Source organism: Scyliorhinus torazame, chromosome 5, assembly GCF_047496885.1.
Source record: "Scyliorhinus torazame isolate Kashiwa2021f chromosome 5, sScyTor2.1, whole genome shotgun sequence".
Classification (NCBI taxonomy): Eukaryota; Metazoa; Chordata; class Chondrichthyes; order Carcharhiniformes; family Scyliorhinidae; genus Scyliorhinus; species Scyliorhinus torazame.
The window spans coordinates 153700154-153715564 of NC_092711.1; the positions used below are offsets into that span (position 1 = coordinate 153700154).

General features: G+C 45.2%; 2 protein-coding genes across 2 annotated transcripts in view; one reads left to right on the plus strand and one right to left on the minus strand.

Moving 5' to 3' along the window:
• Positions 1–1161: 1161 nt before the first annotated feature.
• LOC140420121 (uncharacterized) lies at positions 1162–11633 on the minus strand. The gene is made up of 2 exons (XM_072504138.1): positions 11456–11633; positions 1162–9486 (listed from the first exon to the last, which is right to left on the minus strand). The coding sequence occupies exon 2, from the start codon at positions 8933–8935 to the stop codon at positions 7817–7819; it is 1119 nt and encodes a 372-aa protein (XP_072360239.1). The 5' UTR covers positions 8936–9486; positions 11456–11633; the 3' UTR covers positions 1162–7816.
• A 181-nt stretch (positions 11634–11814) lies between these two features.
• The window catches only part of LOC140420137 (uncharacterized), an 85696-nt gene continuing 82099 nt past the window's right edge, over positions 11815–15411 (plus strand). Inside the window, exon 1 of the mRNA XM_072504165.1 lies at positions 11815–11976. The gene's annotated coding sequence lies outside the window, so the exon portion shown is untranslated. The remainder of the gene's footprint in view (positions 11977–15411) is intronic.

The window sequence follows — 15411 nt, forward strand, 5'->3', positions numbered from 1 at the left end:
GTAATTGTAAGCTGTTGTTTTTGGGTGTGATGTTAAAATGTTTAATATTGTCGCCATAATAAAATTTTATTTTAAAAATAACCAAGCTCTATTTCTTCATGTGATCACTCTTGGAGTGAATCATTCTTTCCGCAGTCTGACAAATAAACTGAAATATTGGGGGTTTGGTCCAGTATCCTAGCCACTGTTGGGGTCTGGTCTGGGATCGGAATAGTGACCGATGTAACAATTGATTTGAGGTCCATTTCCCAGTCAGTCCTCCAGCACCTACCTGACTCTCGATTCGTGCAACATCTATTGCAGTTTTCCAACTGGGATGCAGGCCCCGTTACTTTCAGCTAATTTCAGCCCTCAGCTCTGTCACCCGGCTGTCATTGATATGAGCAATAGAGACAGAAAGGTGCCCGGGGAGAAAGTGGGAAGTTAAAACGTGTGGCTCAAAGTCAATACTTCAATATTTGTCAGTTAAATCCATGTTATTTATACTGGAGTTTTTAATTATTAGATTGAGGCATCGGAGGCAAAGGGTGGAGGGTTTTAAAGTATAACTTTTCCTTTCTAACTAGTGTCCGCCATGGCTCAGGGGGCAGCACTATCACCTCTGGATCAGAAGGTTAAGACCCAGTTAGGGACCTGTGGACAAAAACCAGTTCCAACATTCCTCATCCCAGCACTGAGGGAGTGCTGCACTGTCAGAACAGCCTTCTTTCAAATAAGATGTTAAACTGAAGCCACGTCTGCCCCCCTCAGGTGGATGTAAAAGTTCCCACAGCCACTATTTTGAAGAAGAGCAAGGGGAGTTATCCCCGGTGTCCTGGTCACTATTTATCCCTCAATCAACATCACTAAAAACAGATCATCTGCTCATTATCACATTGCTGTGTGTGGGATCTTGCTGTGTGTAAATTGGCTGCTGTGTTTCCTACATTACAACAGTGACTACACTTCAAAAGTACTTCATTGGCTGTAAAGCACTTTGGGACATCCTATGGTTGTGAAAGGCGCTATAGAATTGTAACTTTTTAAATTGAAGGTTTATGTTTTCTGATCTTATCTGGAACTTAATTGATTTCAGCCACACCCAACTTACCATTTAATAAATTCACTTTCGTTCAGACAAGACTTTAACCAATTAAGACAAAATCAGAATTCTCCGGATAGTAAATTTAAAAATAAATTTATTAAATGAAAATATTTACTGAACAACTTTAAGACATTAACTTTTACAACTTCATGTGGGTGATCAGTCTGTAGAAGCGTAACCCTCTCTGGCTCCTTCTTTGACAGTAATTCTTGTGGAATTCAGCCTCGGGAGTCTGGCTCCTTCTTTGACAGTCATTTCCTTAGAACTCGGCCTCGGGAATCTTCAGTACCTGGCCAACAAGGAAGACTTTTGGAACCTCTACTTTTATCCCCAAAGTGACCGTTACCGCACGTCAGAGTTGGGCCTGTTGTAACACGGCAATTGGTCAATTTGGTCACTAGATTAATTTAATTGGATCCCCAATTACTGACGCCACCTTCTCTCATTATCTTAGACAGGAATACAATAGAACTGTTTCATACTATCCCTTTATCTGAGTCTGTACAATCCCTTATTCATACAGTTTCAAATGTTGAGGCGAATCAGAACTTGAAGGTCTCTCTTGCCAGTACATTTATCCTCATTGCACATTCTTTACATACACAGCAATTAAGCTTTTACAGCAAATGAAAATCAAGGTACGATCTAATGGCCACGATGCGCAAGGTGCAAATCCAAGTGCGCCACTTAGATCGCAGGAGAGTCTGAAATCAGGCACCTCACTAAGCGCCAATCGGTTTCAGATCTAACCGGCCTATTCCCATTGGAGAGATCTGGATACAATTAAGGCCAATCTCCATCCCATTAACGGGAAGGACACCCTATGTAAAGGCCTTGATATAAGCGACTCCCCAGTCGGTCACATGGAAGCCGATTAGTATTGGCCCACACAGACAAGAGCCAGGCGTCACGGTTCCCGAGGGTTCCCGGGCCATTGGGAGGCCCCTGAGTGGTGAGGGTTAGGGCAGGGTGGCCCTCCCTGGCCCAGCCCCTGGAACGTGTGCACTTGGCACTGCCAGTCTGGCACCACAAACCTGGGTATTTCACACTCTGCCCATTCATGAAGATCATTCATAAAGACTGAGTCTTGATTTTGTGTAACAACAATGTCTTTCTCCCCATTTCAAATCCCCTGTGAAAATCCAAACACAGAGTATTGTGAAATTATTATATTTATAACAGAACGAGTTGTTGGGATTCACTGCCTGACAATGGTGTAGGAAGTAAATTCAACAGCAACTTTCAAAAGGGAACTGGACAGATTCTGGAGGAAAAGGAACTTGCCGGGCGATGGGACTAATGAGAAAGTTCATTCAAAGAGCTAGCATGGGAACAATGGTTGGGATGGCCTCTTCCTGTGCTCTCTGAGACTCATTTGCATTTGAAGAAAGTGGGAAATACCTGGAAGCCACTTCCGACAATGCGGGTAGAAGCAGAGATGTTGGAATGTTTCTAAAAGGAAATTGGACGTGCTTTTGAGGGAAGTAAACTCACAGGGATATGGGGATAGAACGGGGCAATGGTTTGATCTACAGAGATCTGCAAGTTGTAAATCTTTGGAATTCCCTACCCCAGAGGGCTGTGGGAGCTCAGTCATTGAGTGTGTTTAAAGCAGAGACTGACAGATTTATAAATACCAATAACATAAAGGGATATGGGGATAGTGTGGGGGAAAAGCATTAAAGTGGATGATCAGCCATGATCGTATTGAATGGTGGAGCAGGCTCGACGGGCTGAATGACCAACTCCTGCTCCTATGTTCCAATGGTACAATGATAAGCAGGAAAGTAAATTGTGAAGAGGACATAAGGAGGTTAAAAAGGTATATTTTAAATGAGTGGAAAAAGATCTGTCAAATGGGGAATAATGTGGGAAAATGTGAAATTGCCCTGTTGGCCAGAAGAATAAAAAAGCTTATTATCTAAATGGTGAGAGATTGCAGAGCTCTGAGATTCAGAGGGATCTGGATGTCCAAGAGCATGAATCACAAAAAGCGAGTATACAGGTACAGCAAGTAATTAGGAAAGCTAATAGAATGTTATTGTTTATTGTGAGGAGAATTGAATACAAAAGTAGGTTATGCTTCAGTTATACAGGACATTGGTGAGACCACATCTGGAGCACTGTGTACAGTAATGCTCTCATTTAAGGAATGATGTCAATGTGTTGGAAGCAGTTCAGAGAAGGTTTACTGAACTCATACCTGGCATTGGAGGCTAGTCTTATGAGGAATGATTGACAGGCTGGGCTTGTATCCGATGGAGTTACGGTGACAAGATTGAACCGCATAAGATCCTGAGCGGCCTCGACAGGGTGGATGTGAAAGGATGTTTCCTCTTGTGGGAGGATCTAGAAATTGGAGTAACTTTAAAAGTAACAACTTGGCCATTTAAGGCAGAGGGTTTGGAGTCTTTGGAACTCTCTTCCTCAAAGGGCAGTGGAAGTCGAGACTTTGAATATTTTGAAGGCAGGCTGGATAGATTCTTGAAAAGCAAGGGTGTGAAAGGTTATAGGGTGGGTAGGCAGGAATAAGACCATACTGAGACCAGACTTAATAGGAACAGGAGTAGGCCATTTGGCCTTTCCAGCCTGGTCCATCTTTCAATAGGATCACAGCTGATCTGACATTTCACACCTTCACTTTCCTGCCCTTTCCCTGTAATTCTCGGTTACCTCACTGATCAAGAATCTATCTCAGCCTTAAATAGACAAAGGACTCTGTCCCCACAACTCTCATTGTTCCAAAGACTCTCAGAAGAATTTCCTCCTCATCTCAGTCTTAAATTGACATCTCTTTATTTTAAGATTATGCCCTCTGGTCCTAGATTCTCCCATGAGGGGAAACATCCTCTCAGCATTTACCCTGTGAAGCTCCTTAAGAATCCTGTATGGTTCAATGAGATCAGCTCTCATTGTTCTAAATTCCATTGAGTAGAGTCCCAACCTGTTTAACCTTTGCTCCTAAGACACCTCCATACCTGGCATCATCCTCGTGAACCTTCTCTAAACCTCCTCCAATGAAATAATACATTTCCTTACATAAGGGGATCAAAACTGCTCTGTTCTCCAGATGTGGTGTCACCAGCCCCTTGTACAGCTGCAGCAAGACTTCCCGACTCTTATACTCCAACCCCCTTGGAATCAGGGCCAACATTCCATTAGCCTTCCTGATTACCTGCTGCACCTGTCTGCTAGCTTTCTGTGTTTCGTGCACAAGTTCCCCCAAGTCCCTTTGTGTTGCAGCTTTCTGCAGTTTTTCACTATGTAAATAATACTGTTCTTTTGTTCTCCCTTCCGAAATGAACTTCACATTTTCCCACATTATGCTCCATATGGCAACTTTTTGTCCACTTGCTTAACCTCACAATATCTCTTTGCAAACTGTTTGTATCCCCCTCGCAACTTGCGTTTCTACCTATTTTCCTGTTGTCTTCAAATTTGGGCACAGTACGTTCGCTTCCTTCCTCCAAGTCATTAATATAAATTGTACACAGTTGCGATCCCAGGACTGATCCCTGGGGAACCCCACTGGTTACAGGTCACCAACCTGAAAAAGAACCCCTTATCCCCACTCGCTGTTTCCTGCTCATTAGCCAATTCTCTATCCACGCCAACTCCATGGGTTCTTCTCTCATGACATAACATTTTGTGAAGTACCTTGTGAAAGGCCTTCTGGAATTTTAAATACAACACATCTACTGGTCCCCCTCTATCCACTCTGGTTGAAACTTTCTCGAAACATTCTGATAAATTAGTCAGACACGGTTTCCCTTTCACAAAGCCATGTTGACTCTGCTTGATTAGATTATGATTTTCTCAATGTGCTCCTACTACTTCCCAATAATTGATTCCAACATTTTTTTCAACAATAAATGTTAGGCTAATCGCCCTATAGTGTCTTATTTTTTTCCTCCCTCCCATTCTGAATCGGAGGGTTGTCACAGTGGCAGTTTTCCAATCCTCTGGTACTTCCCCAGAATCCAAGGATTTTTGGAAAATTACGATCAATGCATCCACTATCTCTGTAGACATTTCTTTTAGGATCCTCGGATGCAGCCATCCAGGGGACTTATCTTATCCCCATTAGTTTGTCCAAAATGACTTCTCCAGTGATGGTATTTAATTGCTCCATTCTTTAGTATTAATGGGATAGGCAAAGTATCTTCCACCATAAAGACTGATGCAAAAAACTCTGTTTAACTCCTCTGCCATTTCCTTGTTCCCCATAACTGACACAGCGACATGGAGGCACTGTTGCTTCACAGCTCCAGGGACCCGGGTTCAATTCCCGGCTTGGGTCACTGTCTATACGGAGTCTCCACGTTCTCCCCAAAATGCGTGGGTTTCCTCCCACAAGTCCCAAAAGACGTGCTTGTTAGGTGAATTGGACATTCTGAATTCTCCCTCTGTGTACCCGAACAGGGGCCGGAGTGTGGCGACTGGCGGATTTTCACAGTAACTTCATTGCAGTGTTAATGTAAGCCTATTTGTAACAATAATAAAGATTATAATAATAAAGAATATTATTACTATTTCCTCAGATGTATTTTCTAAGGGGCCTCTGTGGAGTTGAGGTTTCAATCAGATCAGCCGTGAACTTATTGAATGGTGGAGCAGGCTCGAGGGGCCAAGTGGCCTACTCCTGCTCCTAATTCGTATGTTATCACATCCTTTATAATCGATTGTAGCATTTTTCCTCCTACTGATGCCAGGTTAATGGGTCTGTGCTTCCCTGTTTTCTCTCTCCCTCCTTAAATAGTGAGGTGACATTTACCACCTTCCAATCTGCAGGAACCATTCCAGAATCTATAGAATTTTGAGAGATGATCACCAATGTATCCACTGTCTCTCCAGCCACCTCTTTCAACACTCTGGGATGTAGAGAAGCTTTTGGAGATTTATTAACTTTCAATCTCATTAATTTCTCCAGTACTGCTTTTTCACTAATACTAATCTCTTTCAGTTCCTCGTGCTCACTGGTCCCTTGGTTCTCTGGTGTTTTTGGGACAATTTCTGTATCTTCCTCCGTGAAGACAAACACATTGTTTAGTTTCTCTGCCATTTCCTTATTCCCCATTATAAACTCTCCTGTCTCTGCCTGGAATGGACCCACATTGGTCTTTGCTAATCTTTTCCTTTTCAAATTCCTATCGGAGCTTTTCCAGTTCTCCCCAGTTTGCTCTCATATTCTATTTTCTCTTCATCAGTTTCTTGGTCCTCCTTTGCTGAATTCTAAAACAAGTTCCCAATCCTCAGGCTCACTACTATTTGGGCCACTTTATGAGTCTCCTCCATTGATCTAATAGAATCTTTAACTTTTCTTGTTAGCCACGATAGCTTCATTTTGCTGTTTAATTTTTGCTTCTCAAAGGAATCTATATTTTATGTAAATAAAATGTGAGTGGTTGCCTGTCTATTGTCTATCGTCATACATAGAACAACAAAGAAGAAAGGACAGCACAGGAACAGGCCCTTCGGCCCACCAAGCCTGCTCGGATCATGATGTCTGTCTAAACTAAAACCTTTTGTGCTTCCAGGGTCTGTATCCGTCTATTCTCATCCTATTCATGTATTAGTCAAGATGCCTCTTAAATGTCACTATCGTACCTGCTTCCACCACCTCCTCCGGCAGCGAGTTCCAGGCACTCACCACCCTCTGTGTAAAAAAACCTCCCTCACAAATCTCCTCTAAACTTTGCCCCTCGCACCTTAAACCTATTTCACCTGGTAATTGAATTTTATAACCTGGGAAAAAGCTTCTGACTATCCACTCTGTCCATGCCACTCAGTTTTGTAAACTTTTATCAGGTCGTCCCTCAACCTCCGTCGCTCTAGTGAAAACAATATGAGTATATCCAACATCTCCTCTTAGCTAATACCCTCCAGGCCAGGAAACATCCTGGTAAACCTCCTCTGTACTCTCTCCAAAGCCGCAACATCCTTTTGGTAATGTGGTGACCAGAATTGGAGGCAATATTCCACGTGTGGCCTAACTAAGGTTCTGTACAGCTGCAGCATGACTTGCCAATTTTTATACTCAATGCCCCGACCAATGAAGACAAGCATGCCGTCTGCCTTCTTAGCTCCTTATCCACCTGCGTTGCCACTTTCAGTGATAGGTTTATTGTAATTTCCCAATCTACCACAGACAACTTGCCCCTCATACCATGACAGTTTCCTTCTGCGAGAAACACCCAGATAAATTAGACAAAAGAACCCTGTAACCACCATAGCCCATCTTCATGGCAACGTGGCTGCTTTGGGAACTAAATATCTTCCGACGTGCAGACACCTTTTCATTCTGTGCTCCTCGTCAAACTTGGAAAGAGGTAATCGCAACTAGCCTCAAAAATGGTCAGCCCATCGGAGGCAGAGGTGTTAGACTGGCCAGTCCAGCAGAAAGAAACCCTCCAATCATCACCATTCACCAGATGTCAGAATGAACAAAATGTAGTCCTGGATGTCAGTGAGAGCAGAATCAATAACAACGGAGCCAACATCTGTAATTTGTGAACTTGTTGGGAGTCACAACAGGGTGTGATGAATCACAATCCCCCCCCTCCCCACATTGAGAGATGAATGGTCTCTCCCCAGCATTAACTTGCTAGTGTCTCCGTAGTTGGGAAGGATCATTCAATGTCTCCCCTGCTCAGAGCAGGTGAATGGCCTCTGCCAGGTGTGAAGTCGCTCGTGTTCCCGCAGGGTGTCTGGCTATCTGAATCCCTTCTCTCACTAAGAGCAGGTTAACACCTTCTCCCCTGTGTGAACTCGCTGGTGTATCTGCAGGTGGGATAACTGAGCGAATCCCTTCTCACACTGAGAGCAGGTGAACGGCCTCTCCCCAGTGTGAACTCGCTGGTGTGTCAGAAGGCTCGATGAAGTAGTGAATCCCTTCCCACACCGAGAGCAAGTGAACGGCCTCTCCCCAGTGTGAACTCGCTGGTGTGTCTGCAGGCTGGATAACTGAGTGAATCCCTTCTCACACTGAGAGCAGGTGAACGGCCTCTCCCCAGTGTGAACTCGCTGGTGTGTCAGCAGGCTCGATGAAGTAGTAAATCCCTTCTCACAGTGAGAGCAGGTGAACGGCCTCTCCCCAGTGTGAACTCGCTGGTGTGTCTGCAGGCTGGATAACTGAGTGAATCCCTTCTCACACTGAGAGCAGGTGAACGGCCTCTCCCCAGTGTGAACTCGCTGGTGTATCTGCAGGTGGGATAACTGAGCGAATCCCTTCTCACATTGAGAGCAGGTGAACGGCCTCTCCCCAGTGTGAACTCGCTGGTGTGTCAGAAGGCTCGATGGAGTAGTGAATCCCTTCTCACACTGAGAGCAAGTGAACGGCCTATCCCCAGTGTGAACTCGCTGGTGTGTCAGCAGGCTCGATGAAGTAGTAAATCTCTTCTCACAGTGAGAGCAGGTGAACGGCCTTTCCCCAGTGTGAACTCGCTGGTGTGTCTGCAGGCTGGATAACTGAGTGAATCCCTTCTCACACTGAGAGCAGGTGAACGGCCTCTCCCCAGTGTGAACTCGCTGATGTATCCGCAGGCTCAATGAAGTAGTGAATCCCTTCCCACACTGAGAGCACGTGAATGGCCTCTCCCCAGTGTGAACTCGCTGGTGTTTCCGCCGGCTGGATAACTCAGTGAATCCCTTCCCGCACTGAGAGCAGGTGAACGGCCTCTCCCCAGTGTGAACTCGCTGGTGTGACTGCAGGGTGGCTAATCGACTGAATCCCTTCTCACACACAGAGCAGGTGAACGGCCTCTCCCCAGTGTGACTGCGTCGATGAACTTCCAGCTTTGATGGAGCCCTGAATCCCTTTCCACAGTCCCCACATTTCCACGGTTTCTCCATGTTCTGGGTCTCCTCGTTTCTCTCCAGGTTTGACTAACAGTTGAAGCCTCGATCACACACAGAACACATGTACAGTCTCTCTCAGGGGCTGGTTTAGCTCACTGGGCTAAATCGCTGGCTTTGAAAGCAGACCAAGGCAGGCAGCAGCACGGTTTAATTCCCGTACCAGGCTCCGGAATGTGACGACTAGGGGCTTTTCACAGTAACTTCACTGAAGCCTACTTGTGACAATAAGCGATTTTTATTTCATTTTCATTTCATTTCATTTTACCCGCTGTGAACGGTGCAATATTTTTTCAGACTGTGTAACTGGTTAAAAGCTCTTTCCACAGTCAGTGCTCTGGAGCACTCTCACTCGGGTGTGTGTGTCTCGGTGCTTTTCCAGTCACACTGATGGTTAAAATCTTTTGAAGCCGACAGAACAGACAAACATTTCTCCATCTAGATTCAAAGGCCGATAATATTCAGTTCCAAGGAATTGAAAGACTCAGCCAGATCGAGACGTAAAGTTTGAGATTTCTCTCTGTAATTCCTCCTCTTCGTCTAATATCCTGTGAAAACAATTTACAAAAGACATCACTGTCAGTACAGAATAGAAATTCAGAACAGACAATTCTAATTCCTAGAGAACATTCTTTACTCTCTCATTCCCCAAAAGCTGTAAATCTCCGTCCCACACACTCTCCCTCCATTCTCACTCTGCTATATCTAATATCCACCCTCCTAATTCTTCCACAACTTGAAAGATCACCAGAGGGTCCTGGAGATGGGCAAGGTGAGGTGAGACCTGGCTCCCACCTCACCTTACAGTGAATTATGTTGCTTTATCCTGTGACCCTGAAAATTGTATCCGACAACTCCGTCAAGTCTTTCAATAATCCGACTACTGCCTTGGTCTTCGCTAAATCCTTGAAGGGGAAGAATTGGAGCGAAGATTTGCAGCCCAGACTAACTGAGACTCTAATCTGGACTCTTTCCCTATGATGGTGTTGTTGTCTGAATTTGTTATCTGTTATCCTGTTGAAGGGAGTTGTTATTCTGTGAGGGCCGTTTGAATGTCTTCTTCTTCTCCTCGAGTGTTCCAGGGACTTGTATTATATTATCTCAGTTATGGCAGATGGGCTGTGTGCTTATATTCCATCGTCTTTCTTCTATTATCCGAGCGTCAATCATGGCAGAACCGTGTGGTGCCATTGCCAAAGGGTGGGAAGTGGTGGATGCAGGTCTTCATGGGTGGGTCTAAAATGTGGGAGGGACATTCGATCCCCATTCCCTTGTTGGCCCTTCTTTTCTTCTCCTCAATTTGGAGAAGGTACCCTGAGGGTAACGCCAGTCTGGCCATCGGATTAATCCTCCGGGTCCTCAGTCTTATTGAGGAATGTCCCCTTGGATCTATTGTGGTGGTGATTCTTTTGTATTTTTGTGATAATGGGAGGGGTTATGTTGACTTTATCCTACACTGGTACAGACAGGGCTTTTATCTGTGAAAGGAGCAGTTTGGGGAGACTTTGGTGCCTCTGGTGTTCAGTGAGTTGGAGGAGGGGGTAATGGCGCACGCCCGATTGTGGTGTGAAAATCTGTTCCTGTTCTCTCTGTCGCCTAATGGTGGCAGTTAATCTGCAAATTTTCTCAGGTAATGTATGGGGTATCCATCACCCTATCAGAAGGAAAAATATCCTCTCCTTTCTTAAGGAGAAAGTCGACATAACCTTAGTGCAGAAAACTCATCTGGATGATGAGGAACAGTTCTGGTCAGCCTATTATAGGAAGGATATTGATAAACGAGAAAGAGTGCAGAAGAGATTTACAAGGATGCTGCCACGACTTGATGGTCTATTTTAACCTGTTAACTGGTTGTTCAATTGATCTGGCATTTCATCTCGAGGCTCTGGTCCCTCAAATATCCTGTTCCAAATGAATTCTGCAACGTGTTGCTTGGATTTATGTTGGCAATATCTCTTGTTCCACTTTGTGCCCATTTCCCACCATTTTTTCTGTTACTCTGTAGCACTCATTGTTTAAAAAATGATTTGAAAAATAATAACTTATTAAAAATCTGTCCAACTCATCCGTGAATATATTCAATGACCCCCACATCCCACTGGTCCCTGTGGAAGAGAAATCCAGAGACTAATAACCCTTTGAGGGAAGAGATGACTGGAACTATATAACATAGCTACAGTACAATATTACAAGGCTAGAAATAATAATAAATATACTTTATTACAGAACCATAAATATCTAATTTGTACCACATTACACGAGACATGTCTCCGTCTGATATTCATTTACTGTCTCCTTAAATGTAAGCCATCTCCTGGGGAAACCAGCCCTTTCATTGTGAACATTGGGAAAGAGACCGTCCTTTTAGCCAGACAAATAAATGTGTCAAGCTGAGGGAGCAAAGGATGCCATGTCTTTACGAGAGAGAGAGACCTGGGCCAAGCTTTTCAGAGTCTGCACCCTCCCTCGATTCACTTCCATTCCCTTCAGAATGAGAAAATAAAGAGTTTTACTCACAGATGTTGGAGAGAGGAGGAAGTTTTCAGTCCGTGTGAGGTCCTAGTTTTGCTCATTGTTCAGCTTCCGCATTCAGACAATGGGGGAGCTGATTGGATGGAGGAAGAGAGTCCTTCCGGTTCACCAACTCTTCCCATTGGGCAACAACTTTGCGGCGCGCGCAAAGGAATCTGTGGTGACGTCTCACGGTTCCAGTGCGCAAGCGCGGCAACTCCGCCCGACTCATTGTTCCCCCTCCTCGAGACAAGGTTTCCAGACAACCGGCTGACAGCTCCGGCCAGAGCGAGAAGCCTCTCGGTGATTTCCCCTCCTCCCGGCCCGGGACTGCGCATGTCCAAGAGAGAGGAGAGGCTGCGCATGTGCGAGGAAAAGCTCACCCCCTGACCTTCCTGATGAGGTGTTGACCAATGAGAAGAGTTAGGACCGGAAGGACTCTGCTCCTCCAGCCAATCAACGCGAGCTCTGTGTGAATGGTGATTGAGCTTCACACAGACTGAAACCTCCTCCTGTCTCCGACACCTGTGAGTAAAACACTTTCTTTTCTCCCCCCTTTCCATTTCTTTTCTCATTCTGACCTTCAATTGGTCACGTGCAGCAACTGAAGGGAAAGGAAGTGAATCCAGGGAGGGTGCAGACTCTGGAAGGCTTGGCCCAGGACAGGCGCAGCAGGCGGTGGATGGGGAGTGGAGCTCCCTCTGCGCTGTCTCCATCAAGCGCAGGCTCTCGGAGGGCCAGGTCGGCGTTTGCGGAATGGAGGAAGGAGGGGAGCTGGATATGTTACTGAAAGCGGCAGGTCGGATTGGGGCCAGGGTTGGAATTCTAACGGAAGACCGCGCCCGCCGCCTGCAGCCCGGGGTGGGTTGGTGCTGGGTTGCTGCTGCTCCTGGAGGCTCCGGGGGTTGGCTCCTTGGACAGTCGGGATAGACTCTGGGACTTTCCAGCCTTTTACTGACTGTTGCCTACATGTTGCTTTTCGTGAGTTTCGGCTGGAAGGTCTCGAGGGCCGGAGGTCACGACATGGAACGTGTAATTTGGTGAACTTTTTGGGGGCATTGTATTGTCAAAGTTAATATTTTCCCGCTTCTGTGGTAGAAAAATTCAACACACTCGTTACGACAGAATAACAAGCTTTATTTTCGAAAACAACTGCTTGCAGTAATGGCTGAAACTTGAAGTCAGAGGGCAGTCAACAAAACTGCTCAGTCTGTCACAAGTTCTGCGCTTTTTGCGGAGAATTAGCTCAATATTTATACATTAACTTTATCAAGATTATATGACAACAGTATGGTCAGGAGTTTGAGCGGAAATACAAACGGAAGCAAGACCAGACCATGTTTGGCCATATCACTCAAACCATTATTTAGTCCTCGGAGGGAACATTGAAAGGTCAGAATAGACTTGTTTTTTCCTGAATTCTCTTTGTTTTAAATTCCTACGGTCCTGGGTTATGACGAGTTAGTTTTATCAGGAGTTGCCGAGGTCCGGTGTTTTGGAATGGCTTGACCTTCGCTGATCTTTTCAGACTTCAAGTTATGCAGAGTTGGCCCATGGCCATACTAGTCTGAAAATAGTTAGGGCAGAATTCTTTACCTGGGCCTGGGGAGCTGGAATGAGTAGTTTCAGTCTATCTGGTATTGTATCAAACCTTTTGACCAATCTTCCCATTGACCAGTTTTCTCATCATGCCATTACTTAATTCGTACCATATCACATTCCCTCCTTTTGTCATATCATGACAACTAGTTAAATAGGTATATCCATGACTCGTTTGAAAATGCATTTACACAAGCAACCAAGCAATCCTAACCCTAGTAGAATTAGGAGTAGTAGAATGAAGGCCTTAAAGATCCAATCAAATAATCCGTGACCCAACCATCCTTGCCAACCCGGCGGGTTATAGTCATGAAATTCACTGCCAATCTCTTGAATTTGAGCAGCCTGTCTCTTAATATGGTCGGCCAGGTTAGTGATATTTTCAGAGCCATCTGGAATATAAGTACAGCACTCCTGACCTATGATAGCGCACGTTCCTCCCTGAGAGACTAACAGATAATTCAAAGCCAGTCGATTTTGTAATGCCACGGTCCGGACAGCTACTAGCTCAGCTGAGACCTCAGCCAGTGCCTATCCAGCTTCCCTGGCTTCTGCTGCCATTACGTTCGCCAGTTGTTCCAATGCTGTGGCCATGTGGATCAGTTCGTTGGATGCCTTGCCCGTTTCGTACAAGGGAAAGGCCATCATAAAGAACTGCTCTGTTTCAGAAATAGTCCTTTTTGCTCGCGAGGGGGAGTGCTTAAGGCTGGGTAGGTGACGCATTTGAGGTATAACATATCCCAAAAAGCAGGATCCTGTCCAATCAATGGGGAGCCATGGATATGCCACATATAAAATAGGTTCCATTATAGGCCGTAAAATCATCAGCTGATGTCATCCAGGGGATTGGGGATGTCTGTCCCCATGAAATGTTAGAGGTTATTTTCCATACCTTGGACCAATCACAGTTAAACATGCCCTTGTTGGATATGCCTGGTACCGGTCCTTGCCAGTCAACTGTAAGGTTGCATCTACTTTGCCCCATTAACTTTCCTTTCCCTGATTTATTAAAACACATGGAACCTTGAACATTATACGAGTGGACAGTGAGGGAGGGTGGAGTCAAGGCATGATTATAGGTAGGTTGATACGAAGCTGAAAATTTAGTCATGTCATAGCCAGCAGATCTCCATATTTCCATATCCCCCCTATCTCCCCTGCTCCCTGTTTGATTTTGTCGTAAAATCCATTCAACCATCTCCGATATGAAAGGGGAGGGATTGGAGAGGTATTCCTTCCCTCGAATGGACGGGGATGTGGGTACAAACCCAACACTTGCTTACGTTCAATTCTTCGGCATAAAGATATGACATATATAAATAGGTATTGGAAGGCAGGTCTCGTTGAGGTCGTTTTTTTTTACTACCGAGTGGCCATTAAGGCTAAATAGTCCAGAGAGTCCAAAAATTATAATGAAGATCTTCATCCTGTGTTCTCGTCTGGGTTGGAGACTATCTTCTGCCAATCGATTCGATGTTTCCAACTTGCACGTCCTTCAAGTTTGACGGAGGTTGGTGTAGTCAGCAGTACGAGGAAGGGTCTGCTCCAGCGTTGTCCTAGTTTCTTTCTGTCCCAGTTTTTCACCAACACGTGGTCTCCGGGTTTGATCACTGGATATCAAGGGACGGCTGTCCCTGCCGTTACTGGGAGATGTGCCTGTTTTACCTGTGAGTGGAGAAACTTCAGAGAAAGTGTTAATTGCTTCAAATAGTTCTGCATTTGTTCCCCATCACATGGAGGTCTACTCCCTCTAGGGGGTTTTCATGGGCATCCCAGGGAGTCCTCATTGGCTGACCATAGACTATCTCTGCAGCTGACAGTCTGGTCCACGAATGGGGAGTCACTCGCATGTGGAACAGTGCCAAGGGTAATACTTTTAGCCAATTAACCCAGTTTCTTCAGTTAATTTAGATAATTTGTCTTTTAAAGTCCCGTTGGCTCTTTCCACAATTCCTGCAGCCTGCGGGTGATACGCGCAGTTGCAGTTGCTGTTTAATTAAGAGTGCTTCGCACAATTCAGTATTGATTCGAGCCACAAAATGTGGTCCATTGTCTGAGCTCACCATTTTGGGTGCCCCAAAACGAGGAATGACTTCCGTTAACAACAACTTCACCACTGTATGTGCCGTACATTTAGTGGTGGGGAAGGCTTCAATCAATTTACTAAACACATCGATTATGACTAAACAATATTTATAGCACTGTGCTTTTGGCAATTCGATAAAATCAAGCTGTTATACAGGCAAAAGGGCCATCTGGCAAGGGAGTGGTTCCTGGAGGGCATTTAATGCCTTTACCCATATTATGCTTCATGCAAATAACGCATCGATCCAGCCGCATTTGTGCTGCTGTATTCAGATCTG

What these genes read in the sequence shown, in the direction of transcription:
- LOC140420121 (XM_072504138.1), bottom strand. Translation starts at nt 8,935, where the DNA reads ATGGAGAAACCGTGGAAATGTGGGGACTGTGGAAAGGGATTCAGGGCT.